This window comes from Schistocerca cancellata, chromosome 8 (genome assembly GCF_023864275.1).
Source record: "Schistocerca cancellata isolate TAMUIC-IGC-003103 chromosome 8, iqSchCanc2.1, whole genome shotgun sequence".
In the NCBI taxonomy this organism is placed as follows: Eukaryota; Metazoa; Arthropoda; class Insecta; order Orthoptera; family Acrididae; genus Schistocerca; species Schistocerca cancellata.
This window is the reverse complement of record NC_064633.1, coordinates 73,539,950-73,567,739: the sequence shown is the minus strand read 5'-3', so window position 1 is coordinate 73,567,739 and position 27,790 is coordinate 73,539,950. Positions and strand designations below refer to the sequence as shown.

Below are 27,790 nucleotides of genomic sequence, written 5' to 3'. Positions count from 1 at the left end.
CAGCCTGACAGCCGATAAATTGGGAAAAAACTGAGCTTTCTTTTTTTCTGTTTTCATGGATTAGAAAAGCTTCGTGTAGAAAAAAGTTTTGCAAATCCACGTGGACATTCTGTAGCACATTTTTTGTGGCTTGGGAAACGTTTTCTTAAGGATGTCACATGGGGCAGCACCGCAGCAGCGTAGCCCACAATTTTCTTCCCGCTCATTACGGCCAGCAGAAACGTATTTTGAAATCGGCGGGCTACCATTCCTTTTTTTCCGAATCATAAAGAATTATAAAGAGGGGACTCTTTATAAAGATCTAGCTCTTTTAATCAATTCAGGAACACAGTGCCCATCTCTACTCCGAAAGCAGGAAACAAGTTCTTTCAGTAATGCGCGAAATTTTGATTAATTGGGTCACGAAAGGTTTAAGAATAACGTGAGATGCACGAGATTTCTCGTCTTCGTCCTTCCGAGCACACGCTTCCGTTGCAGCGGCGGCCGCCCCGCCTGCGCCGCAACAGCGGCTCGGGTGCGACCGCCCCCACGTCGGCGTCGGCGTCGGCGGCGGGCACGCCCACGGCGGCCGCCGACGTCTACAACGAGGACTACAACTACGCCTACCGCAGCAGCACCGACCAGGACAGCGTGGACGAGCGCTACTACAGCCTGGAAGCGGACGTGCCCCCAGCCTCCGTCTCCGCCTCCGGCACGCCGGCGCACCACCCCTCCGCCGCCGTCACCAACGCCGCCCCCGCCGCCGTCAACTCGCTGACGGCCAACGACCGGCGCACACCCCTCCACCAGAGGGTGAGTCTGGCCTAGGCATGCCGGTAATGCACCTCTCCCTTCGAAACTGGTTCGTAGCGTTTTCCCACAAGTACGATAAACAAAACAGATACATGTAAACGAGATTCTAGTCATCAATAAAATATTCTGCTTCACTATTTAAAACAGTCCGCCAAGGCTGGAATAACTTTCAGGTCCCGCGATTGTAAGAATCACGCGTTTTTGGGTCGAAGAACTCGTCGAGTGATGAGTGGAGTGAATTTTCATCCGAAAAGGAACTGTGAAGCTTGTTCGATAGAGAAGGGGTGAAAAATGGAAAATCTCTGGGCACAAGATTACGTGAATAAGGTGGCTGCACAATGACTTCCCAAGCCCGTTCGCGTCTAACGTTTTTTGTAGGCTTTGAGAGTGCGGAATGGCGCTATCACTTCACGCAGTCCACCTGGTTTTTGTTTTTGGATTCCGTCTGCAACGTCTCAGTTGCTGACAACAACTGTCAGCAGTGATGGTAACAGCTCGATGAAGCAATTCGTAGTTAACCACACCGGCGCGTCCCACCAGGTGCATAAAATTATCTTTTGTGCGTGCGGGGCAGGTCTCCACACGAGAAGTTGCCGCTTTGTTTGGGCTCTACCATTCCTTTGTTTACCTTCTGTTAGCTTAAAGACACGATACAGACATGGTCTGTGTTGTTCACGAGCCAATTGATGACGACCAAGCAGAGATGCACATATGGCCCCACTGCATACGTACGTCACACGATGGTGGAATGCTCACAGTTCATCTCATTTGCCAGTTCTAGAGTACACTGACGTGGGTCATTGTGGATTAATGCGTTTAAATGATCTTCTTCAAATCTCGAAAGTCTTCCTGAACATGCAGAGTCACTAATATCAAAACGATCCTCCTTAAGACGAGAAAACCATTCCCTTACGTCCAATGGCATTATCTCCATACACGCCGCAAATGACTCTGCCTGCCTCCGCTGCTGTCACCCCTCTACTGACGTCAAGCAGAATACTATGTCGGGAATGTTCCGATTTCCTCAGTTGGTAGTTTATTTTCTAGCGCCCACAGCTACACTCACAAACTCAAAATGACAAAACGGCAATATGTAAACTCAAAGAGCAAAAGTGAACTACAAATACATAGTGGCAACCGATAAGCAAACCTATATAAAACGGTACACCAACATGCAAAACAAGAACACTGCGAACTTATGCACCCATCGATTGTGTTAAGTAAGCAGACGCGACAAAACAACCGCACCTAATGGACTGGAAAGTTGCACAGCTCACACCAATGCACAATGATGGAAATAATAGTAATCCGCTGAATTATATTCTCAACTTATTGACACGGATTTGTTGTAGGGCCGTGCTGTATGTAGTTGTAATGGGTGTAGGTTCAGACACTTTTAATCTGTTCACACATCAGTATGTTCGGTCTTTCTTCTCTTCGTCGAACAGTCTTCCCACAAACACGTCACAAACGTTCATGAACTTCTCGAAGTATCAATAAAAGGTCTTGGTGAAACTTGGCGTACCATATGTTTTTTTGTATGCCGTTTGTTTCACTTTTAAGGAAAAAACACATCCCGAAAGGTAATTTTGTCTTTTAGTTTTAGAGGTAATATCTTCGAAACGATGATATATAAACATTGTTTTTCATATAAAAGCTGATATGTAAATAATGTTATGGAAAACTGTACAATCAATTTTTATAATAATTTTAAACGTTTCAAAGTACATCATCACCGATAATTAATTTTGAAAAATGAAAACTTTTGCTACAACATAAATTAAAGAAGCTTTCAAGCCACATACATTCCTGTGTAATGAGTTCGTTTCTGAGATACCATTTTTGGAAAATAAGCTGTACACAAAACACAATGTACTGACAGAGTATTTTCAACATACCAGATTAAATCGTCTGAAGATTCATCACTATTCTTTTTATTTTACTTACATTTGTTTTACGGTTTAAACTGTGTTTTACGCTTTAATTTAATGGTTATTTTTGCTTTTTAGTTTACCTGTTTGACAGACATACGTTTTTTACTCCATGCTCATGAAATGCAGACACGACAACACAAAACAAAATTCAGAAAGACTTCCAATTGTCACAGGCGATCCTCTAAATATCCTGATCGTTTATTGACACTACGCCTGTGAATCTAGACTTACCGTTTGGATTACATGTAACCATACTTCAGCATCTGATCTCCTGACCATAGGAAAATATAATTAATTACTAGCTTGCTACCCTTACGAGGATGTACTACGTAACCTAAAAACATACGACTTGTAAAAGCTATAACTATTAGCCTGCAAATGACGTAAGTACTGAATGCTGTCCATTACGCTGTCCTCAGCCACCAATAGAAATATTTGCACTTACACCTGTTACGCCCTGTAGGCAGTGTTTGACATCAAGCAGTACCTCGAAGAAATAACAAAATAACGTTCTTGTGAGATACAACTGGTTCTTGATCCACGTCATGGAATGACTTTTGTCGACAGGGGATCTCAACTGGACTACATCCACGTCCTCATGGGTAACACGGTGACCTGGTGCCAATTGCAGGCTACCCTACAATGGCCTGCAGGAACAACAGTCACTTGATTTTCAGTATTTCATGAAATTATTGACGGAGTTATTAAGCTGTTGTCATAATCTACTCATTAACAGATTTAATCTTACTTAAAATGTTTGACCCAATAAGTCATGTATTAAAATCAGAAACTGTGTGTATGTCTTGTGGCAGCATTTTTATGACACGCAAATAACGCACATTATCTTAATGTAGCCTTGTAAGATAAGAAAAAGACGCATCACATAGGAATCATCCGAATGGGGTGAGAATCGGTAGATGATATTCAAGAGAAAGGGCGCTACAAACTGAACAAGTAAATAACGCGTTGGTCCACTTCTGATCCTTATGCAAGCAGTTATTCGGCTTGGCGCTGATTGAAAGAGATAGTTCTCGGATGTTCTCCTGAGGGATATCGTGCCAAATTCTGTCCAGCTGGCGTGTTAGATCGTCAAAATTCCGAGCTGGTTGGAGGATCCTGCCCATAATGCTCCCAACTTTCTCTGTTGGGAAAAGATCTGGTGACCTTGATCGCCAAGATGGGGTTTCGCAAGCATGAAGACAGACAGTAGAAACCCTCGCTATGTGCAGGCGGGCGTTATCTTTCTGAAATGTGTGCCCAACATGGCCTGCCATGAAGGGCAACTGAAGGGGGCCTGCAGTGTCGCCGACGTACTGCTGTGCTGTGTGGGCGCCGAGGGTGACAGTCAAAGGAGTCCTGCTATGAACAGAAATGTTGGACATACAACGGGCGAAAGTCAGGTTGGTATCCAGCTGTTGTCGGGACTCTCCAGACACGTCTCCATTGCTCATCGGAGCTCAGCTCGAATCGGGATTCGTCACTGAATACGATTCTACTTCAGTCAACGAGATTCCGGGCTGGGCTATGAATAAGGAGTTTACAGAGTTTGATCGAGATGCATAAAATGTTAGTATGTTGACACTAAAATGTATTATTCATTATTTTACAATAATATTTGCACATTTCACAGAATGTAGAATGGTAGTGGTCATATATTCATATGTACCCACTTGACTGAGAAACTTCCTCTGACTGTTAATGATATATCGCAGTTATAAACTGATAGCAGTAATAAATGTTCCCGATAGCTGATGATGGTTTCACAATGTTACTTTCGAAAAAAAATTTCTATAGTTTTTCACAGAAACAGTTTCTAGTTGTGAAAAGAGATGTGTGTTTCTTATATGTTGTTCTCGTCTTGTAACTCGGTGACATTAGTTTTATAAACGTAGTCACTGGTAAGAGTGCTTTTAGAGTAACATTATTCTCACCATGTAATGTTATTCAAAATTATTGTGCTCCCATCCATAAATGTCATGTAAACCTAGTGATTGAAGAATTCCATTATCAGGGGCAAAGACTGTATTTTATTCCCACAGAATTTCTTCAGTATGCCAGACATACGTTTCACTGATGGAATGATATGGATGTAGTACAAATGTTAGCTAATACATTAATTGTATCATTATCACACTTCATCTACGAATTACAGTGACGTAAACTATCTATTTAATTACATACTTACTAAATGTTAATCATTGTTACAAATTCCTCTGGAGTTTGTATCTCATCATTTCATCTACGTTATTACCTCCATTTTATATCTCATCACATCATCTCTGTTTCACTAATCCCTGAACTGTTTTTGTTTCCACCTTAACAATTATGACAATAGCTACTCTGTTTATTAGTTGTTAAGAATAATAGTGTGGTATCTTATCAGAGCTCCCACAGAAAAATTTAAGTGTTTTTTCTCCCACGTGCTCTTTGAGAGTGGTATGGTAGAGTAATAGCTTGAAGGTGATTCAGTGAACCATCTGCCAGGTACTTAATTGTGAACTGCAGAGGAATCATGTAGATGTAAATTCAGATGCAGATGGCTACAGTCCACCAGAGCTGATGTGTTGCTGATTACTCTTCTCTGATATTCTGTGTCCCAAGTTCTCGTCTTGTATGCTTTGCTGTCGACTCCACCTCCCCTCCCCTCCCACACTCTCTATGTACTCAGAAAAGTGTCTGACGATTTTATTTTTTATTTTCATCTTAAGTACTTCATTTTGCAGTTAATATATTTTTTAACATCAGAATTTGTATGTTTGTACCCTGTTGTGCGTAATCATATGTTTATAATTTTCATTTTCATTTCATGTTGTACTTTTTATATTTGTATACTTTTTCTCCAGTTGATAAGACAATGCAACAGTTCGATTTATAGTTGGTGAATGATGCTTTTTGATTACTTTTTAAAAATGTTTTGTTATAGTGCCATAACTGGTTTTGTATTACCCTACCCATCTTGGGGTGACAAATATTTCAGTTACATAGACGTTTTAAAAATAAGTTCACTCTCAGAGTACAAACATTTTTCTGTTATTAACATGCAATATGGACATTTCACAAATCACAGTAAATGAATGATAGCTTTCTAACTTTTTTAATGTATAACAATTGCACTGTGAGCAAAAACATTAAGTGTGTAGCAAACATGTGACACTCAGTACTGACATTAAGAATATTATGAAACATGCAACTATAATTCATTTACAGTGGGTGTGCTATTCGAAATTCAAGAATGTGTACATGGACCTGCGAAACAATATATACCACAATAAAAATAGTCACTATCTATTGAAACTTACATAAGGGAATACAACAATTTCACGTTATATCTAAATAAATGCAAGAACTTTAGTTTTTATTAATGAAACAACATCTAAAATGGCACTAAATAGTGTGCAATGCAGAAGTAGATGAGGTCAAAACACTGACTTATATATATTGGTACAGTTCTCCATGTTACTCTATCCTGTGCAAGCTGTTTCATCTCCCAGTACCTACTGCAACATACATCCTTCTGAAACTGCTTAGTTCTCTTGGTCTCCCTCTACGATTTTAGCCTCAGCACTGCCCTCCAATACTAAATTGGTTATCCCTTGATGCCTCAGAACATGTCCTACCAACCGATCCCTTCTTCTTGTCAAGTTGTGCTACAAATTTCTCTTCTCCCCAATTCTGTTAAATACCTCCTGATTAGTTATGTGATCTACCCATCTAATCTTAAGCATTCTTCTGTAGCACCACATTTCGAAAGCTTCTATTCTCTTCTTGTCCAAACTATTGATCATCCATACATGGCTGCACGCCATACAAACACTTTCAGAGACGACTTTCTGACACTTAAATCTATATTCGATGTTAACAAATTTCTCTTCTTCAGAAACGCTTTCCTTGCCATTGCCAGTCTACATTTTATATCATCTCTACTTCGGCCATCATCAGTTATTTTGCTCCCCAAAGAGCAAAACTCCTTTACTACTTTAAGTGTCTTATTTCCTAACCTAATTCCCTCAGCATCTCCCGACTTAATTCGACTACATTCCATTATCCTCGTTTTGCTTTTGTTGATGTTCATCCTATATCCTCCTTTCAAGGCACTGCCCATTTCGTTCAACTGCTCTTCCTAGTCCTTTGCTATCTCTGACAGAAATACAATGACATCGCCGAACCTCAAAGTTTTTATTTCTTCTCCGATTTTTTCTTTTGTTTCTTTTACTGCTTGCTCAATATACAGATTGAATAACATCAGGGAGAGGCAAGAACCCCATCTCACTCCCTTCCCAACCACTGCTTCCCTTTCATGTCTCTCGACTCTTATAACTGCCATCTGGTTTCTGTACAAAGCGTAAATAGCTTTTCGCTTCCTTTATTTTACCCCTGGCACCTTCAGAATTTGAGAGTGTTCCAGCCAACATTGTCAAAAGCTTTCACTAAGTCTACAAATGCTAGAAATGTAGGTTTGCCTTTCCTTAATCTTTCTTGTAAGATAAGGCATAAGGTCAGTACTGCCTAATGTGTTCCAATATTTCTACAGAATCCAAACTGATCTTCCCCGAGGTCGGCTTCTACCATTTTTCCATTCGTCTGTATAGAATTCGCGTTAGTATTTTGCAGCTGTGACGTGTTAAACTGGTAGTTCGGTAATTTTCACATCTTTCAACACGTGCTTTCTTTGGGATTGGAATTATTATATTCTTCTTGAAGTCTGAGGGTATTTCGCCTGTCTCATACATCTTGCTCACCAGATGGTAGAGTTTTGTCATTGCTGGCTCTCCCAAGGCTTTCAGTAGTTCTAATGGAATGTTGTCTACTCCTGGGGCCTTGTTTCGACTCAGGTCTTAACACAAATACAATTAAATGCATTAGAGTGCAGAAAAACATTAAAAAATTAGGAATCATGCCAATCTGTCATCCTTCCTTTTTTTGGCATGACCAAAGGAAGTTGAATACAGAAAGCAAAACATGTTGCCAGCTGTAGAATACTTGTAAGATGATGATGATGATGGGAAAAATGGAGGAAAGGTCAATGAAACATTAATACTCCAATATAAATACCACACATAAATAAAATGTAAGCAAGACATTTTAATTTGTCTTGTCAATAAGCAGGAAAGTAGAGTTTAATCACACTTTCTAAAGTGAGGTACAAAACATTTAATATTTTATGGATATTAATTAGAGGTAAATGTAAAACAGTGTAATTTTTGCAGGTTTCTCAAGAAAGCTTAATAGTAAAATCATTTGGTAAATACTTAGTAATTTTCTCATTTCAGTATTTATCTGTTGCAAAACATGAATAAACATTAGTTGTGGCACACATAAAAGTGTCATAAAATATTTAGCAATTATTTATAAAGTGCTTTTTGCACAGATATGTCTTCACATAATATGAAGACACCTGAATTTAACATAAACGTTTGTGTAAAGTTTTAACTTATACCTTGAATATACTGGGGCTTACAAAAGAATTTGTATGGTATAAGAATTGAAGGTGTGAATTTAAGGAGATGGGACCTGGATAAACTGACTAAACCAGAGGTTGTACAGAGTTACATGGAGAGCATAAGGGAACAATTGACAGGAATGGAGGAAAGAAATACAGTAGAAGAAGAATGGTAGATCTGAGGGATAAAGTAGTGAAGGCAGCAGAGGATCAAATAGGTAAAAAGACGAGGGCTAGTAGAAATCCTTCAGTAATAGAAGAAATATTGAATTTAATTGATGAAAGGAGAAAATATAAAAACGCAGTAAATGAAACAGGCAAAAAGGAATAGAAATGTCTCAAAAATGAGATCGACAGGAAGTGCAAAATGGCTTAACAGGCATGGCTAGAGGAAAAATGTAAGGATGTAGAGGTTTATCTCACTAGGGGTAAGATAGATACTGCCTACAGAAAAATTAAAGAGACCTTTGGAGAAAGGAGAACCACTTGTATGAATATCAAGAGCTCAGATGGAAACACAGTTCTTAGCAAAGAAGGGAAAGCAGAAAGGTGGAAGGAGTATATAGAGGGCGATGTACTTGAGGACAATATTATGGAAATGGAAGAGGACGTAGATGAAGATAAAATGGGACATATGATATGGCGTGAAGAGTTTGACAGAGCACAGTATATGTTCTTCCCGGCCCTGCTCAAACCCAAGAATGTGCATCATCTCTTGTCACCATGAAGAAAGGCTGTGAACTTCTGTCCTCCATCTGAAATATGTGCAGAATATTCTAATGTAATTTTCCCTTTGTAATCTCTCACCACTATATACAGTCGCTTTCCTATCTACATTAAGAACTACTTGTTTGATTTAAAAACATGAGTATTTCTGTGTCAAAAGAGTGGTAATGTATATGAATTTGAAACTGCTGTCTTAGGGAAGTAGTAATGATATACAGACTTTATATTTGATACTGACAGCTGCATTTCCACTCTCCAAACTATTGTATTCTGAATACAGGTAGGTACATTGTGTTCTGAAATAAATTTCCCATGTTTGTGCTTCATCTACAGATGGTATGTCTAGAGGACAATAGACGAATTCCCTATGAATAAGACCAAATATCTGAACTTTGAAGCTCAATGTCTTTATAAGAGATATGTGCAGAGGCTATCTGAAAAGTAGTCCCTATTAGATTAGCGATGATGTACTGGAAGAGTTAACTAAATTTATGAGAAAAATCTTGAAACTCTACTCACATCAGTTCTCTATGTAATCACCATTTTGGTGCAATCTATATCATACCTCATATCAATTCACATCTCTATGTAATCATTTAACTGGAAGTATATATCATACCTCACACTGAATCAATATGTTCACACTTCTGATAACTGAGTTTAAAACCATCTTGTGACATCACCTTCGACCCCTTAGTAGAATTGTATTATTAGGAACTAAACAATTTTATCACAAAGTATGGAAATCGCAGAGTTTAAATTTTCATTTTCATGAATTTTTATGAAACTCTTCTGCATCATTTCATTATTGTCTACTATCATGTTTACGCTTCATCATGAACACTTATCCTTCCACTTTTAAACAAAAGCACAACTGGAACAGAAACATTCATTCGTCTCATTCAGTGTGTATGTAACATAAATTATGGAATGTATAAGAACAGCTTTCAAATTTTCTCTACTGAAAATCATATTACACAACTGTTTTCTAAATTGGATTGGACTCTTAATTGCAACACCCATTGTGAGTGTTTGTTGTAGGCAAACAAGATGCACTGTGATTTTATTTGTATTGCATCTCTCTGGCCTATTATTAGAGTGTAGTGACTTATATTCTACCCTTTAGTTCCACTAATACAGGATAAAAGGAGTTAAAATCTGGGTAGCCCTTGTATGTGGTAACGCATTATTTACTTGAATTGTAAAATGGATATCAGAATTTTGAAATTGAAACTCTTTATAGTGTACAAGATGTTTTATGTTATGTCTCCATCTGCTGAAGATTTCTGACACACTGATGCTCCTTCAATGAGTCCATGGTACAAGAATTTCTTGTGTTGGTTTCTACATTCCTATGCATGACTAAGAAGTTTAACGTTTAATTTGTTCATTATTAATCCACATTTCCTCTTAAGATATCCCTGTTGTATAGTTTTTTAGATGAGTTGTTAATGTCACATTTCACACTTGTTATTCCAAAATTTCAGAATTTAGTCCTAATCAATTTTTATATCATAATGTTAAAAATGTACATAATCAATTAGGCATCTGGTGAAACAGCTAGTTAGTAATTTACAAATATGGAATAATATAATACTGTGCTTCTTCCTATCCTTAATATTTTTCACTTGAAGGAATAGAACACTTAATTTTTGTGATCCCAGTCGAGTTATTGTTTTCAGTGATCTCCTGGAATACTGTTTTCTTTATAGTTTGTTGTAGAGTAGTAAAATGAAGTTATTGTTGCACACTTTGCTTTATTTTATAGCCTTGAATTTCCAGTGGACAGGGTTTCTAATCACTGGGAATAGAAACAATGCTAAATAATCCTAACGTTCTAAGAATAATCATTCAAGCTTTTTTTATAGTTTGTCAAGAGCTGTCATTAAAGTCATAATACCATATTTAATGAAATAAGAAAAATGTTGACTTGCTGTTCTTTAATAGAAATGGACATTGGTTTTTAAAATGTTTCTTTTCAATAAGAGTACCAAATAAATAAATTTATTAGTAAGTATAAGTAAACATTCAGTTTAAATCCTACAGGTATTCACCTCTACATTCTTCAAAAAGTTATGTTGAGTTGTTTGTACTCCCTGAGACTTTCTAATTCTAATAAATCTTTCTATGTACAATAGAGAAGCCATTTTAAATCTAATTCAAGCAGTTCCTTAGAATCTGTTTCAGTGTAGTGTGTGAAACATCTAATCTTTAAATATGAACAAGACATACAATTACTAGATGACACATAGTTATTTAACATTACATGCATGATTTGGATATTTTTATATTGGTCAGTGAGGGAGAGCCACTTTATATTCTTTGACTGAACGTCAGTGTAGCTAGATAATTCCAGCTTAACACGGCTCTGCTCTCGGCTTCTGTTCTCGTTTCTCCCCTCGGAACTGCGTCTGTCTCACGGTGGGAAGGTATTACATACATTTAGGCATTCTTGTGTTAGTCTGTGGTATTCCATTTGCTCACTCGTTACTCGTATTACTTTGGTTAATTTAATGTCACGATTTATTCGTAGCTATGTGACATACTACTGGATTTGCTTATCATGTCAGGGTTTTCATGAAAGGTGTTGGATTTGCCTGACACCTTACAGCTTCTAACACACAATTCATCAAAAAAAAGTGGCATTTTATTTTCACAGAACGGGAAAATGATTAGTGAAACTAAACAGCTCAAATTTCTAGGTGTTTAGATAGATAGTAAACTGTCGTGGAAAGCCCATGTTCAGAAACTTATTCAGAGACTTGATGCAACCATTTTACTATTCGAACGAGATCTTAAGTGAGTGATCGCTCGATACGAAAATTAGTCTACTTTGCGTGTTTTCATTCGCTTATGTCGTATGGTATTATATTTTGGGGTAATTCTTGAATTTTCAAAGGATATTTTTGGCTCAGTAACGGGCGGTTCGGGCAATAAGTAGTGTATGATCACGAACGTCTTGTCGACCCCCGTGCATGAGTCCTTACTGTTATTTCTTGTTAACACTTAGCTTATTCACAAGAATAATCAGCTTCCACTCAGTGAACAATCGGCAGAAATCAAAGCTGCCTTTGGATGGGACTTCCTTAACTCTTGTGCAGAAAGGTGTGCAGTATAATGCTGCATCCATTTTCAATACGCTACCACTAGAATTCAAAAATCTTAGCAGTAATCGACGCGCTTTCTAATGGAAACTGAAAGTTTCCTCATGGTTCACCCATTCTATTCTGTTGAGGAATTCCTTGAAAAATTAAGCTGATTCTTATGTAATATTGTTGGTTGCGTTTAGTTAAACTTATGGCTTGACATTTATTTCACGTGTTAATACTTTTATGTCGTAATTTCATGTACTGGCACGTTACATGACCTCGGAGATTTGCTCCTCAGTTTGCCCCTACTGAATTTGACGCGTAAATGGATAAATGAATTAAAACGGTCGGTGGGTGTGCAAGCCTGACGGGTGTGCGCGCGGCTTGCAGAAGGCGCGCGGCCTGCAGCGCAACCAGGCCGACTCGCTGGAGTCGCGGGAGGACGAGCTGCGCGACTCGTTCGAGACGGCCGCGTCGTCGACCAGCTCGAGCCAGGCGCAGCGCTCGCGCTACCAGGAGTACGGCGCGACCACGACCACGACCGCGACCGCGGCCGCGGCCGCGCCCTCGCCGCGCTACCCGGACTACGCGGGCAGCCCGGCGCAGCGCTACCAGCAGCACGCCTACCCCGAGTACTCGGCCGCCACGACCACGACCTCGACCACGCCGGCCGGCGGCCAGGGCCAGGGCGCGCAGCGCTACGCCGACTACCAGCAGAGCGCGCTGGTGGCGGGCCCGCGCTACGAGGAGTACCCCAGCCCCACGGCCGCGTACGACGAGTACGGCAGCCCCGGCGCCGCGCAGCGCTACCAGGACTACGACGCCATCACCACTGCGCCGCCGGCCACGACGGCGGCTTCGGCCTTTAGCGCACAGCAGCAGCAGCAGCAGCAGCAGCAACAGCAATATGGCAGGATGTTCAGGTGAGTCGACGCGTTTAAAAATTATCTTCTCCGTGTGTAAAAGTCAATGTCCCAACTGACTGACTCACTTTCTGACTCATCATTGCCCAACCTCCTAGAACAGAAACTCGAAATGTTCTGACGATTCCGATCTTACACTTTAGACGTCATTTAAGAAGGGAATGATCGAAATTACATTACTAAGATGGTGAAATACAGGATGGAAGGCTTCTTGGAAATGTGGCGCTATTAATCCATTTTTAAAGGCAGAACTACGAAAACTGGTATTTGGATTCAAAATCAGGAAAAATAAAAAAGTATGTGTTTCAGCATTTTAGAAGAACAACAGCTAAGGTCGTAAAATAGAGGACGAAATCTTTTGAGAAAATATTTCGTTATATCAAAACAGTTTTAAAGGAAAATCTATGAAAATTGGTATTTCGTTCTCGGTTAAATATACAGAAATACGTGTTAAAGGATGACGTTTCTATGGAACCATCACCAAAAGAACGCAAAAGACTTGGGTAACAATAACATTGGAGTCCAGCTACCACAATCACTTTTCTGTCAGAAAGACATTTGGTGATGACCGTGCTTGTGCAATGATCGTGCTTCGATGATCTTACTTACCCTGAAAAATTTAGAAGGTGTTGCAATTTGTGAACAACATAAAAATTCGATTAAGGAAAAACAAAAAACAAAAAAGGAAAGAAAAAAAAGAATCTATGCAAACCTTACAGTCTGCGCAAACAAACAGTGGGTGCTAAGGTGGTCTAAAAGAAATCTCAATGCTACGTAATTAAATGTAAAAAATTATGTCATATATATGTTATAACAATTTAATAAGTAAAGAATTCTGATCCGAACTGTAATGAGAGTTATCAAAATGCAATGAGCCTGTATCCTGAAAACCTCCAACTTGCAAAAGGAAATTTATCACATGCAGTGCATTATCCGTGCCATACTATTACACTTAGAAAATAAAAATCCACAAAATCAGAACAGTAAGGACCGATAAACAAATGTGAGAATTGCCACACTTTCAGCGTAACAGCTCCTACATGCAGTTTGCTGATAATAATTGTATATCAAAGAATGGAAAAGAAATTTGAGAATGTGTCAGATGTAGAATTGTGAAACCACCACCACCTAACGTAGACAATCAGGAGTAAGCGTACGCTATGGCAGTGTCCGTAGTCTGACCGACATTACCTGTACACTAGGTGTGGTGCGTACCTGTTGGGCGTCATTCCGTAACGGTGGTTTCCTTTACGTATGCGATCAGTGTCTTAATAGATTCCCCTAAAAACTGGAAGTTATCACGTCTAGGAACTGAGTAAGAGCCGCTTAACCTATGGAGCATTTTTGTTCTACATAGAGTCCCCCATGCGTCTTACTTAAAAATAAACAGTTTTTATAGCAAAATCGAACTTGCCGATGTTTAATTCAGGTTTTACTCGAAAATTGTTGATTTGTAAATTGAAACGTGTTGTAGTAAAACTAAAGAATTAATACAGATTTAACACGTAACGCTGTAAAACTTAATTTCCTCAGCAATACGGTAAAAAAAGAAAAAAAACAAAATATATCAAAGAGCGCTTCAGTACTTCATCAAAATTAAATGAAACAGGTTCCTATCATACAGAGTGAGTCACTAACTACTGCCGCCTAGAATAACTCTGAAAGTATGATCACATCAGAGATTTGAAGGTCAACTCTTTTTTTATGGGATCCTATAGTTCGGTACTTACTTTCTGATCGCGGCTATCGAGACGAATCCAATGATGTGTGGCGTCTCGTGGAGCACTACCGTCTGGCCTGCTGAAGATGAAGACACCCTTTCTCAAAGCCGTTGTGTAATTGTTGCGAAAAGGGTACGCGAATGGGGTCCGACCTTGCGGAGTAGTGCCGAGGTCCGGTGTGCCGGCGAGTCAGTGGATGGTTTTTAAGGCGGTTTTCCATCTGCTTCGGCGAATGCGGGGTGGTTCCCCCTATTCCGCCTCATTTACGCTAGGTCGGCGATTGCTGCGCAAACATTGTCTCCACGTATGCGTGCACCATAATTACTCCGCCACGCTCGTCTGGTGTGCTGTGTTCCCGAGGGTCCCGTGGGTTCGATGTGGGGCGGCGGTGGGGTGAGTGGACTGCTGTAGCCTGTTGTGGGGTTGTGTACAACTGAGGGCTACGGCAGGGACGAAGCCTCTCCGTCGTTTCTAGATCCCCAGTTAAATACAATACAATACAATACAATGGGTATGCTTTGGAGTCTTATTCACTAGCGCATTCTTCCTTGGAAATGCTAAAAATGCCACAGCAGTTACGTAAATGTGTTCACAAGTTACTGTCTGGTACTAAAAACTGTATGCTGAAGACTATGTACCACAATCATCCTCTCACACCATAGAAAATTTCAGAGGTCTCGATTATCTACATCTACATCTACATCCATACTCCGCAAGCCACCTGACGGTGTGTGGCGGAGGGTACCCTGAGTACCTCTATCGGTTCTCCCTTCTATTCCAGTCTCGTATTGTTCGTGGAAAGAAGTATTGTCGGTATGCTTCTGTGTGGGCTCTAATCTCTCTGATTTTATCGTCATGGTCTCTTCGCGAGATATACGTACGAGGGAGCAATATACTGCTTGACTCTTCGGTGAAGGTATGTTCTCGAAACTTTAACAAAAGGCCGTACCGAGCTACTGAGCGTCTCTCCTGCAAAGTCTTCCACTGCACTTTATCTATCATCTCCGTAATGCTTTCGCGATTACTAAATGATCCTGTAACGAAGCGCGCTGCTCTCCGTTTGATCTTCTCTATCTCTTCTGTCAACCCTATCTGGTACGGATCCCACACTGCTGAGCAGTATTCAAGCAGCGGGCGAACAAGCGTACTGTAACCTACTTCCTTTGTTTACGGATTGCATTTCCTTAGGATTCTTCCAATGAATCTCAGTCTTGCATCTGCTTTACCAACGATCAACTTTATATGATCATTCCATTTTAAATCACTCCTAATGCGTACTCCCAGATAATTTATGGAATTAACTGCTTCCAGTGCTGACCCGCTATATTGTAGCTAAATAATAAGGAATCTATCTTTCTGTGTATTCGCAGCACATTACACTTGTCTACATTGAGATTCAGTTGCCATTCCCTGCACCATTCAATTCGCTGCAGATCCTCCTGCATTTCAGTACAATTTTCCATTGTTACAACCTCTCGATATACCACAGCATCATCCGCAAAAAGCCTCAGTGAACTTCCGATGTCATCCACAAGGTCATTTATGTAAATTGTGAATAACAACGGTCCTACGACACTCCCCTGCGGCACACCTGAAATCACTCTTACTACGGAAGACATCTCTCCATTGAGAATGACATGCTGCGTTCTGTTAACTAGGAACTCTTTAATCTAATCACACAATTGGTCTGATAGTCCATATGTTCTTACTTTGTTCATTAAACGACTGTGGGGAACTGAATCGAACGCCTTGCGGAAGTCGAGAAACACGGCATCTACCTGTGAACCCGTGTCTATGGCCCTCTGAGTCTCGTGGACGAATAGCGCGAGCTGGGTTTCACACGACCGTCTTTTTCGAAACCCATGCTGATTCCTACAGAGTAGATTTCTAGTCTCCAGAAAAGTCATTATACTCGAACATAATACGTGTTCCAAAATTCTACAACTGATCGACGTTAGAGATATAGGTCTATAGTTCTGCACATCTGTTCGACGTCCCTTCTTGAAAACGGGGATGGCCTGTGCCCTTTTCCAATCCTTTGGAACGCTACGCTCTTCTAGAGACCTACGGTACACCGCTGCAAGAACGGGGGCAAGTTTCTTCGCGTACTCTGTGTAAAATCGAACTGGTATCCCATCAGGTCCAGCGGCCTTTCCTCTTTTGAGCTATTTTAATTGTTTCTCTATCCCTCTGTCGTCTATTTCGATATCTACCATTTTGTCATCTGTGCGACAATCTAGAGAAGGAGCTACAGTGCAATCTTCCTCTGTGAAACAGCTTTGGAAAAAGACATTTAGTATTTCGGCCTTTAGTCTGTCATCCTCTGTTTCAGTACCATTTTGGTCACAGGGTGTCTGGACATTTTGTTTTGATCCACCTACCGCTTAGACATAAAACCAAAATTTCTTAGAATTTTCTGCCAAGTTGTAACGCATCCTCTCTGGCGTACGTTAACTCTTTAAAGCCTGTACTATGGTAAGTTGACGGGCTTCACCTTATAAGAAAGGATTTTAGCAAACTTTGAGAATACTTCCAAAATTACTAAAATATATGCACAATTTCCCGAAGTCTTTGGGAGGGGACCATATAAATCTACTGATAATAATTCTAGGGTGTCTTCAGGTAATGTACTTTGCATTGTGCCTCTATTAGTTCTGTTCGGTACTTTGGCCCTTTGACAGACATCACTCGACATAATTCGTTCCTTTACCCTCTTACTGACACTACCAGCAATCACTACTACATTATTCAATTTATCCAAACATTTCTTTGGACCACTATGCCCCAATGCTAAATGAAAATAGTCTATGACCTCGGTATCGAACTGGTGTGGCCAACATACTCTCCATTCCTCAGTGGCTAATTCTTTCCTCCTATATAAAATGCTTTTAAAGATTTTGTAATACTTCTTAATTTGAGGATACTGCACACTGTTAAAATTTACTTTCACAGATTTCCATGTCGGATCCTCATTTTGATGGTATCTCATATTTTTACATATTTGTTCAACTTTCCTTTTTCCTGAAACCTCTTTCATATACCTTATCTGAAAAGTACTCCTCTTCACCATTTTCATTGGGCACTTCACTCATACCATTAGGCAATCGAGATAAAGCATCTGCCACATAATTCTCAGTACCCTTAACATAGCAAATCTCGTAATCAAATTGTTGCAGGTACAAAGCCCAACGAGTTAGCCTGCCGTTAAGTAAACGACAATCCTTAAGAAAAGTTAAAGCTCTGTGGTCAGTATGTATGATGAGTTTATGGCCCCACAGATAATTTCTGAATTTCTTTAACCCCATATAATGGCTAAAGCTTCCTTTTCTGATATAGTGTAGTTTCTCTCGTATTTTGTTAGAGTTCTACTTGCAAACGCGATAGCCCTGTGTTGGATTTCTTTGCCATCACAGATTTCTTGGAAAACTTCTATACCAACACCATAAGCACTGCTGTCAATACTCATATGGAAAGGTTTTGACAGTATGGGGTGATGCAAAATATTGTCGTTCAAAAGTTCTCCATGGGAGAATAGCAGCCTGCATTGCTGCGAAAGGTGGATAAACACTGTACTAGTGCCGACATTGTGCATGCTCTGTTGCCTGTGTCTATGTGCCTGTGGTTCTGTCAGTGTGATCATGTGATGTATCTGACCCCAGGAATGTGTCAATAAAGTTTCCCCTTCCTGGGACAATGAATTCACGGTGTTCTTATTTCAATTTCCAGGATTGTGTTATTATTACCACCAACTTTCAAATGGAGCAGTGATCACCATTCAAAGATACGTTTTCATAAGAGCTCGCACTGAGGCGTTGAGACAGTCGTCATTCCCTCGCGCGATCCGCGAGTGGAACAGAAAGGGAGGGAAATATGACTTTGGCGCGAATTGTGTCCTCCGTCACATACCGCTTGGTGGCTAGCGGAGTATATAAGTAGATGTAGATGTTTCCGTATCGCACAAAGGCTTTGCACTTCTTATGGACAGTCCAGTCACATTAACGTGACCAACTATCAAAAGCGTGAATAACAATCTTTTGCAGCGCGAGACGTCCACGAACGGAGTCAATGAGTTTCTGGAACATACTGACGTAATGGGGACCAATGCCGACTCTATTGTCTTGCCAGCTGAGATAGGTTTCCAGGTAGAGGGTCCACGGCGTGAACACCCAGGGCTAAGTGGTCCTACAAACTCTCGATTGGCTCCAAATCCAGGGAGCTTTGTGGCCAGGGAAGTACGGTAAACACATCCTGGTGTTCTTCGAGCCACGTACGTACAGAGCGAGCTTTGGAGTTACTGCATTTTCCTTCTGATAGGTGCCATTGTCAAACGGAAAAACAAAGTGTGTGTAGGGGTGGTCACGGTCCCGAAGGATAAATGCGTGCTTCTGTTGTTCCATTGTGGCTTCCAGACTGACAGTATCACAGAGGGACTGTAACGAAAACATTCGCTAGGCCGTAACACTCCCTCTGGGTAGCAGAGCGTTTGCTTCTACGTGTTTCATGCTCTCGACACCAGCGGCCATCTGTTCAAATGGTTCAAATGGCTCTGAGCACTATGGGACTTAACAGTTGTGGTCATCAGTCCCCTAGAACTTAGAACTACTTAAACCTAACTAACCTAAGGACATCACACACATCCATGCCCGAGGCAGGATTCGAACCTAAGTGAGTATCCAGTTGCAGTATTGGGGTGCAAATTTCAGCCTCCATCGCGAATCAACAGCAGATTGCTCCCCTTCTTGCAGCGGTGTACCGTAGGTCTCTAGAAGAGCGTAGCGTTCCAAAGGATTGGAAAAGGGCACAGGTCATCCCCGTTTTCAAGAAGGGACGTCGAACAGATGTGCAGAACTATAGACCTATATCTCTAACGTCGATCAGTTGTAGAATTTTGGAACACGTATTGTGTTCGAGTATAATGACTTTTCTGGCGACTAGAAATCAACTCTGTAGGAATCAGCATGGGTTTCGAAAAAGACGGTCATGTGAAACCCAGCTCGCGCTATTCGTCCACGAGACTCAGAGGGCCATAGACACGGGTTCACAGGTAGATGCCGTGTTTCTTGACTTCCGCAAGGCGTTCGATACAGTTCCCCACAGTCGTTTATTGAACAAAGTAAGAGCATATGGACTATCAGACCAATTGTGTGATTGGATTGAGGAGTTCCTAGATAACAGGACGCAGCATGTTATTCTCAATGGAGAGAAGTCTTCCGAAGTAAGAGTAATTTCAGGTGTGCCGCAGGGGAGTGTCATACGACCGTTGCTATTCACAATATACATAAATGACCTGGTGGATGACATCGGAAGTTCACTGAGGCTTTTTGCAGATGATGCTGTGGTGTATCGAGAGGTTGTAACAATGGAAAATTGTACTGAAATGCAGGAGGATCTGCAGCGAATTGAATGGTGCAGGGAATGGCAACTGAATCTCAATGTAGACAAGTGTAATGTGCTGCGAATACACAGAAAGATAGATCCTTTATCATTTAGCTACAAAATAGCAGGTCAGCAACTGGAAGCAGTTAATACCATAAATTATCTGGGAGTACGCATTAGGAGTGATTTAAAATGGAATGATCATATAATGTTGATTGTCGGTAAAGCAGATGCCAGACTGAGATTCATTGGAAGAATCCTAAGGAAATGCAATCCGAAAACAAAAGAAGTAGGTTACAGTACGCTTGTTCGCCCAATGCTTGAATACTGCTCAGCAGTGTGGGATCCGTACCAGATAGGGTTGATACAAGACATAGAGAAGATCCAACGGAGAGCAGCGCGCTTCGTTACAGGATCATTTAGTAATCGCGAAAGCGTTACGGAGATGATAGATAAACTCCAGTGGAAGACTCTGCAGGAGAGACGCTCAGTAGCTCGGTACGGGCTTTTGTCAAAGTTTCGAGAACATACCTTCACCGAAGAGTCAAGCAGTATATTGCTCCCTCCTACGTATATCTCGCGAAGAGACCATGAGGATAAAATCAGAGAGATTAGAGGCCACACAGAGGCATACCGACAATCCTTATTTCCACGAACAATACGAGACTGGAATAGAAGGGAGAACCGATAGAGGTACTGAAGGTACCCTCCGCCACACACCGTCAGGTGGCTTGCGGAGTATGGATGTAGATGTAGATGTAGATGTAGATAGCACGGGTGCAGGTTCTAGGCGCCCACAACGGAGGACCATACGTAGCAACGTTCCCTGTACGGTCGTTCGTGAGACATTGTTGGTAGGTTCTCGGTTCATCTCGCCAGTCATATGCTCAACAGTTCCATGTTCATTAGCCCGTGGTGCATCACAGTTGTCTCAGCGCCAGTTTTCGGTAGCGCCATTTTGCCATGCACAGAATATTTTAACCATAGTGGCACGCGAGCAATTTACATACTTAGTTGTTTCGCAAATGTTTGCTCCTTTGGGCCGAAAGCCTATGACCGCGTCCGTCTGGACGTCTGAGAAATCGCCCCATTCCTGCATTACGACTGCACTATTTTCCGCCCCCCCCACCCCTCTCGCATCATTTAGTATACCCTCCATTGCTAGTGCTGCCTCCACCTCCTGCGAATGTTTCTTGCACATTTATGTCGAACATCTTGTGTTCTGTGGTGTGCGCTGCTGCAGCCTCCCCTTCCTCCTTCTGAGGCGTACACGCGCCTGTCTTACCATTCTGGTGAGGTAACCAGTTCGCTTTGCCGCTTAATAACGGCACATGCGAACGAACGCACAGCAAGGTGTATGCTTCGGTGTTGAACCTGGAGAAACAAACTGACACACAGGTGTGAATGCGTCTTTCTGACGGACCAAGTGGAGCGTAGTGAGTGTCAGTGTGAGGCTGCCGGCTGACGGTGTGCTGCGTCGACAGGGACCAGGGACCGACGCCGGCGCCGGCCGGCGCCGCCACGACCACGACCACGACCGCCTCGGCGGCGGGCACGCCCACGCTGCCGCAGCCGCCGCACGTGCACACGACCACGGCCACCATCCACCAGCCGCAGCCGCAGCCGCAGCCGCAGCGCGGGCCGCTCCGGCCGCAGGACTCGCTGGACAGCTGCGCCGAGGAGGTCGCGCTCGCCACCTCCTTCCACGGCACGGACTCGCCTCCCAGGTGAGTCTGCGGTCCAACCGACGTAAGGCGGTAGTCGAGGCGCTGAAGGTGTTGGTTGTGATGAGGATGATGATGAGGCTGCACGTATTAGGGGGCACACCAAGGTGGACATTTCCTTAGCCTAATGTTTTTATTAGATTAAACGCTCCGGGACACGTGCAGCTCTGCCCGGAGCCACTGAACAGTCCAGGGACACACTGAGTGTGTCCCAGAGCAGCCCAGAGAGCTGCAGCCGCAATGAGAATCGCTTCTCGGCTTTTCAGAATCAATGCTTCTTTTTTTTTAAAAAAAATCGTGAGGTTGAAGATCCCATTTAATGATGATAATAAACAATACGTCACTAGTTACAGAAATATTTTTACAAACATCATGTCGATTAATCCAAACTCGAACAACTTTAGTACCTTCTATTTCACGTCTGCTACGGGTAAGAAGAGTCAATGGCATAATGGAAACAAAATACGAACTACCAAAGCCTTATTCACAACCTCGCCAATATGATAAGTGCGATAAGTAATCTCATCAAGAGAACCAAAGTTCTCCAACTGAGCAGCAGCAGACGCACTACTATCTGTCCTTACAACAGCGACTGTGAACCAGCCTACCGGTAATAAAAGTATCATTACTGAATAATTGCCCGTCAAACAAAAACAGAAGGACCGTCAAGGACAGAGGTAGAAGCCACTCCTTTCAGCTTTCAGCTACAGGACTGAGGTGCGGCGCTACAGGAGAAGAGATTAGAGACCTCCAGGGGCACTGCCGGTTTTTTCAAGGCTATTGAAGTGCAGAGTGACACTGGAGTCTGCGTCGCTAGAAATGACCTTAAAGGAGTTGCCTCAACATGTGTCTTTCACGGTCCTTCTGTTTTGTGTAGCATATGTATTTAATTTTAGAGTCGCTAATAATGATACGTTCAGTACTGGTAATGGCTGGTTGACAGTCGCTGCTGCGTTGTAGAGTTTTGATTCTCGTAATGTGAATGCGTGTCGCACTTGTCATTCATTCATATAAAGAATGCCATAAATGCTAAAATAAAACCGCATGTGAGCCTGGCGAATCCGAGCGCTCGATTGCAATCGATTTAATATTACAACAGTTGCTGGTGGAATAGAGGCCGTGTTAGCTGCGGATAATATCATAGAGGGCAACAGTATTAACTAAAATACTATTGTCAACAAGAGTTCTTTATTGCAAATAGTCTGAAAGCACATTTTTGTCAAACATCTGCTTAACTTCTCAATTTGCTTGTTTTTTTGTCTTTTACACGGAGTAAAACGTGACTCGTTGAAAATGAGTAACAAAGGATAGCAAACGTTTGAAAAATAATCACAGTTGTGCAAAAAACGCTTCGATTGGTATGTGTAAGCCAGTTAATTCGACATCGGCGAAAAAGAAAGACCAACTGTCCGTTTCTGGCATTGCCGTTCAAGGTTTGTTCAATTTCAACATTAAAAAAAAATAAAGTTGAAACTTTAATCGCTTGTTTTCTCAAACCGACGTTTTTCACGTTGGTGGGAACTGTAACACATGAAATATGCATGAAATTACAATGTACCTTTTCGTAATTTTTGAGCTGGCGATATTTTTTTCGATATGTTTTAATTTCATTTTTTGTTGTATGATTATATAACGACTATTTGGCGAAAAGAACTGACTTTTAGTTCAAAGTGTCGCCATTTTGTAAAAAAAAACATTTTCTTAAAATATACCGACGTACTATGTTAGACAGTATCGTTTATTTAAAGCATTTTTCAAATTTAGTTCTAATTTGAAAATTGTGGCTTTCAGAGTTCCACCAACGGGGCTCGCAATCCTCGAGTCGGCTTTGCCGATGCCGTACATCTTCTGTGGGGGTAATTTTTTTACCTAAAATACATAATACACTCTTAGGAGTGTACAATAAAGGCCTTGTCCGTTTTATAATTTGCTTGTTATTTTATTGAAGAAAAAATCATGAATATCGGTTTCAAAATCGCGTCGCCCTGATCTACCCCCTTAAAATGTCAAACCTAGTAACTTGGTCTCTCTTTTGGGACACCAAGTTCTATTTGTCACAAACATCTGACTGCCTTCGTCCACGAAACTCTGAATACAGTAGATACACCCACCCCGGTTGATGCCGTATTCCGTGACTTCCGGACTGCGTCCAGTACAGTTCCGCACTGACGCGTAATGAACAACACGCGAGCAGATTATCTCGCGTTAGACGCCACGGTATACCCTAGGGAATGTTAAATTAGCTGTAGACGGAGTGCATATTTTGGAAAAACGAATGTTCAAAAATTACATTACGGACCAAGAGTAATCCCAATGATGACATTCATGGTGACGGTAACTAATAATCTGTTCAAAGATAATTAAAGATTTATTTAAAATTTTAGCATTCACTTCCGGATGACGCGTCGAAAGACACATCGAGCAGAGTTGCCCTGTCCCACTCACAAGTTATTACATTTCATTCAGCTCTTTCAGACTCGCAAATTATTCGCTATAAAAAGATGGAACCACCATCACTGTCTTCTGGGAAAGCTGCACTAAGTTTTCATTTTAGTTTTATCAGCGGTAGCAAATTCTGAAGACGGTACAAGCAAGATTGCAGAAGTATAAGAAGCAGTGCAGGTAATCCACCAATGAAGACACTGTTTCTAAGAGTTCTGTTATTGAGAAGAATCATGTCTATGTATGGTGAGAACGTATTGCTTACGTTTCGGACATCAACACTAAGTACCCGTTGCTTGTTAAATATCGTGCTGCGCCCTACATTGTCGAAGATTTGTCTTGTGTACTCTCATCTAGGCGTTCCAATCAAATTCTCTCCCTCTACATTTCCATTAATCTACAGTTTTCAACAATGACTCGTATCGTAATATACGCAAAAAAATTTCTCTTTCATTCACTATGTTCTTTATTACGCATTTTCTCTCGTTGATTCGTAGCAAGATGTGTTCATTACTTACTCTGTCAGTCCATCTGATCTTCTTCAGGATCCAGATAGACCGCATGTCTTGTAATCGTTTCCTTTCTGTCTTCACCAGTGTTCACGTGTCTCACAAATACAGACCTGTGCATCATATATGGCTTTTCAAGAACCTTCCTATGATCAGAATGTTTAATTTTCTTAAAACACTTTTTGCCTTCTGTAATCCTCGCTACTATGTCGTTCGCGCTTCTTCCTTCTCTATATAGTTATCTGCGCACATAGTAAAATTCGTCTAGCTCTTCGAAAGTTTCCTGACCAAGTTTCACATAAAGGCATCCATCATGCTGCGCAACACCATCACTTTAGTTTTTGTTTTCGTTTTGTTCATGTTGTAACCGTCAGGTAACACACTGTCAATCTCATTAATCACCGGCCGGCCGGTGTGGCCGTGCGGTTCTAGGCGCTTCAGTCTGGAACCGCGTGACCGCTACGGTCGCAGGTTCGAATCCCGCCTCGGGCATGGATGTGTGTGATGTCCTTAGGTTAGTTACGTTTAAGTAGTTCTAAGTTCTAGGGGACTGATGATCACAGATGTTAACTCCCATAGCGCTCAGAGCCATTTGAACCATTTTTTTCATTAATCACCTGACTCGATTTCTGTTCGCTTTCACGACCACTGCAGTACGTTCAGCAAATCATATGAGTATGGTTCCTATCCATAACCTTTGGTTTTTTTGTTTGCCCCTCTATACTGGAATACAGTATTAAAGTTGACAGTCACCTACCCTACTGTACACCTATACTGAGTCCGCAGCTCGTGGTCGTGCGGTAGCGTTCTCGCTTCCCACGCCCGGGTTCGATTCCCGGCGGGGTCAGGGATTTTCTCTGCCTCGTGATGACTGGGTGTTATGTGATGTCCTTAGGTTAGTTAGGTTTAATTCGTTCTAAGTTCTAGGGGACTGATGACCATAGATGTTAAGTCCCATAGTGCTCAGAGCCATTTGAACCATTTGAACCTATACTCAGCTGGGCTTTCAGGTCATTCTGTCAATACTTAGTATTCTAGTCTGCTTCACATGAAGAGAATGGATTACCCATCTGTCCATGTATGTTTCGTTGTTTGTTCCTAATCTGCCACTTTTTATTTTTACGAGATAAATTGTAAATATTACCAGAAAAGACTTTCCTATCTTTTTCAGCTTTAGTACTTCTTTCTTTATTTACAGCTCCCCTTTTATTGCCATTCTACTGGTTTCCCACATCAGAAGCTCCCTGAAATATCTTCATTTCTTTTGTCTCATATTTTCCAAGGATGTTCATTTAATAACTCCGCATAAACCGCAGTTTCCCATATACGAAATCGACGAGGTGGCAAAATGTTTGGGCATGCAGCCATTAGGCTGCCATCTTGTCGCTGCCATTTCAAGCCAGCGGAATTGACATGGACCGTAATTAAAGGCTAGGTTACCAGCAAAAACAATAATAATAAAATAAATATGGAAAAACATGACAGAACGAATCTATTTAAAAACCGCGTTATAGAAACAAGCATGTCTTTAAATAACAAACAGTTACAGTGTCACTTCTATATCTGTGGTAGCGACGGGAGTAGTGTCAAAAGCTTCTAACACGACAATTTTCTGAATCTCGATTAACAGACACATTTTTTTTTGTTATATTACAAACAGGGAGATTGTCTGACGGAAAAGAATAACAACGCGTTAATTATAAGCCTAACGATCCGGTTCTCGCAGTCACACATAACAGGTGACCGCTAAGGAGCACATGAAAATATGATTTATTCTTAAGATATAGTCCACATTATATTTTGAACTAAATTCAATAATAATGACGGAAATATGACAACGTCGTCAGGAAATGCGTTTTCATAAGCTTTCCGTGTATCGTCTTAAAAAAAAAAAAAAGCAGGATCTATTACCGCTGTCCGAATACACAGTAAGAAACACTTGTTATCCTAAAAACAAAAGAAAGGGGTACTGTGTGTATCAGTGCATGCCGTAGCCACTTTTCCGAGATATATTTGACTATCAGGAACCTAATTTTGGAACGACTGTGGACCTTCTTAGTTTCAGGAGATAGTTAATTTCCCACTTACTAGTTCAGTATTATCGTTTTCAAATTTATTCTTTCCCTTTTTGCTCATTCCTAACTACCATGACCTCCAGTAACTATATCCATTGAACGCTCAAATGAATCACTGCTACTTTTCCTTTTTAACATACATTATCACTTTCAATTAACGCATGCCACTTGATTCATCTTTCGAAATGTTGTAAAAAATTTTCAGCAAGGTACAGAACGTAGGCCCCCTGGTACAATAGAGTAGACTCTGTTATTAGTCTGATCTGGTCATCTTAGAATAACCAATAAATAAGTGACAATTTACCTATATATTTCATTGTTCGCATGTGCGACGAAAGTTACGTTATAAAACATACACTTTGTACCCCACCAACACACATTGTATTGAAAATCATGTGCGTATGTTTTCTGATATTTCGCTGAAACTCGACTGATTGCTTCCTTTCTTCATGTCACGGTGTGTGTCACATTTCGACACAAATCTCTATAACTTATTGATTACTTCATTATTCGTCGGTAAATTCAAATGAGTACGAACGGATGGCCAGAATCATTTTTACAAAAGATAGGAACTTAGCTGTTCTCTAGTGTTACCCTGTTTCTTATGGAAAGCTCAGAGCCACTCGCTTCAGTCACGAAGTGCTACATCATTCTCGTAGATTTTTGAAGAGAACGATATGAAGTATGTGAGAATCTTTAAATACTACCAGAGTGAACCAACAACCAGAGAGTCACTGACTAACATTTTGAATTACGTACACTAAACACATAAACTTGTTTATGAGAAAATATCGTCGTTAGAACAAAATTTTCCCCTGCTCGGACAGTTCACACAGTGGAAAACCTACTCACATAACTGTACAGAGCCAGCATTCCAGGATTCATACATGTAAGCTACATTCTGCAGAACGTCCGAGATACAACTACTCGACAGCGTTTATGGGCCAAATTCCTACTAAAGGTTATCTAAGATATGTCCAGCCACCGTGGAATATCAGACTTCTGACATTCGACTCTGAGGATCTTAAAATTGGGTTAC

The 27,790-nt window shown here is 41.1% G+C and overlaps 1 protein-coding gene across 1 annotated transcript in view; it reads left to right on the top strand.

Annotated features, from left to right (window-relative positions):
• The first annotated feature begins 426 nt into the window (after positions 1-426).
• LOC126095363 (translation initiation factor IF-2-like) overlaps positions 427-27,790 on the top strand; it is a 46,456-nt gene continuing 19,092 nt past the window's right edge. Inside the window, exons 1-4 of the mRNA XM_049910170.1 lie at positions 427-678; positions 12,372-12,904; positions 21,486-21,510; positions 21,619-21,728. Coding sequence (XP_049766127.1) covers positions 427-678; positions 12,372-12,904; positions 21,486-21,510; positions 21,619-21,728 — 920 coding nt within the window. The remainder of the gene's footprint in view (positions 679-12,371; positions 12,905-21,485; positions 21,511-21,618; positions 21,729-27,790) is intronic.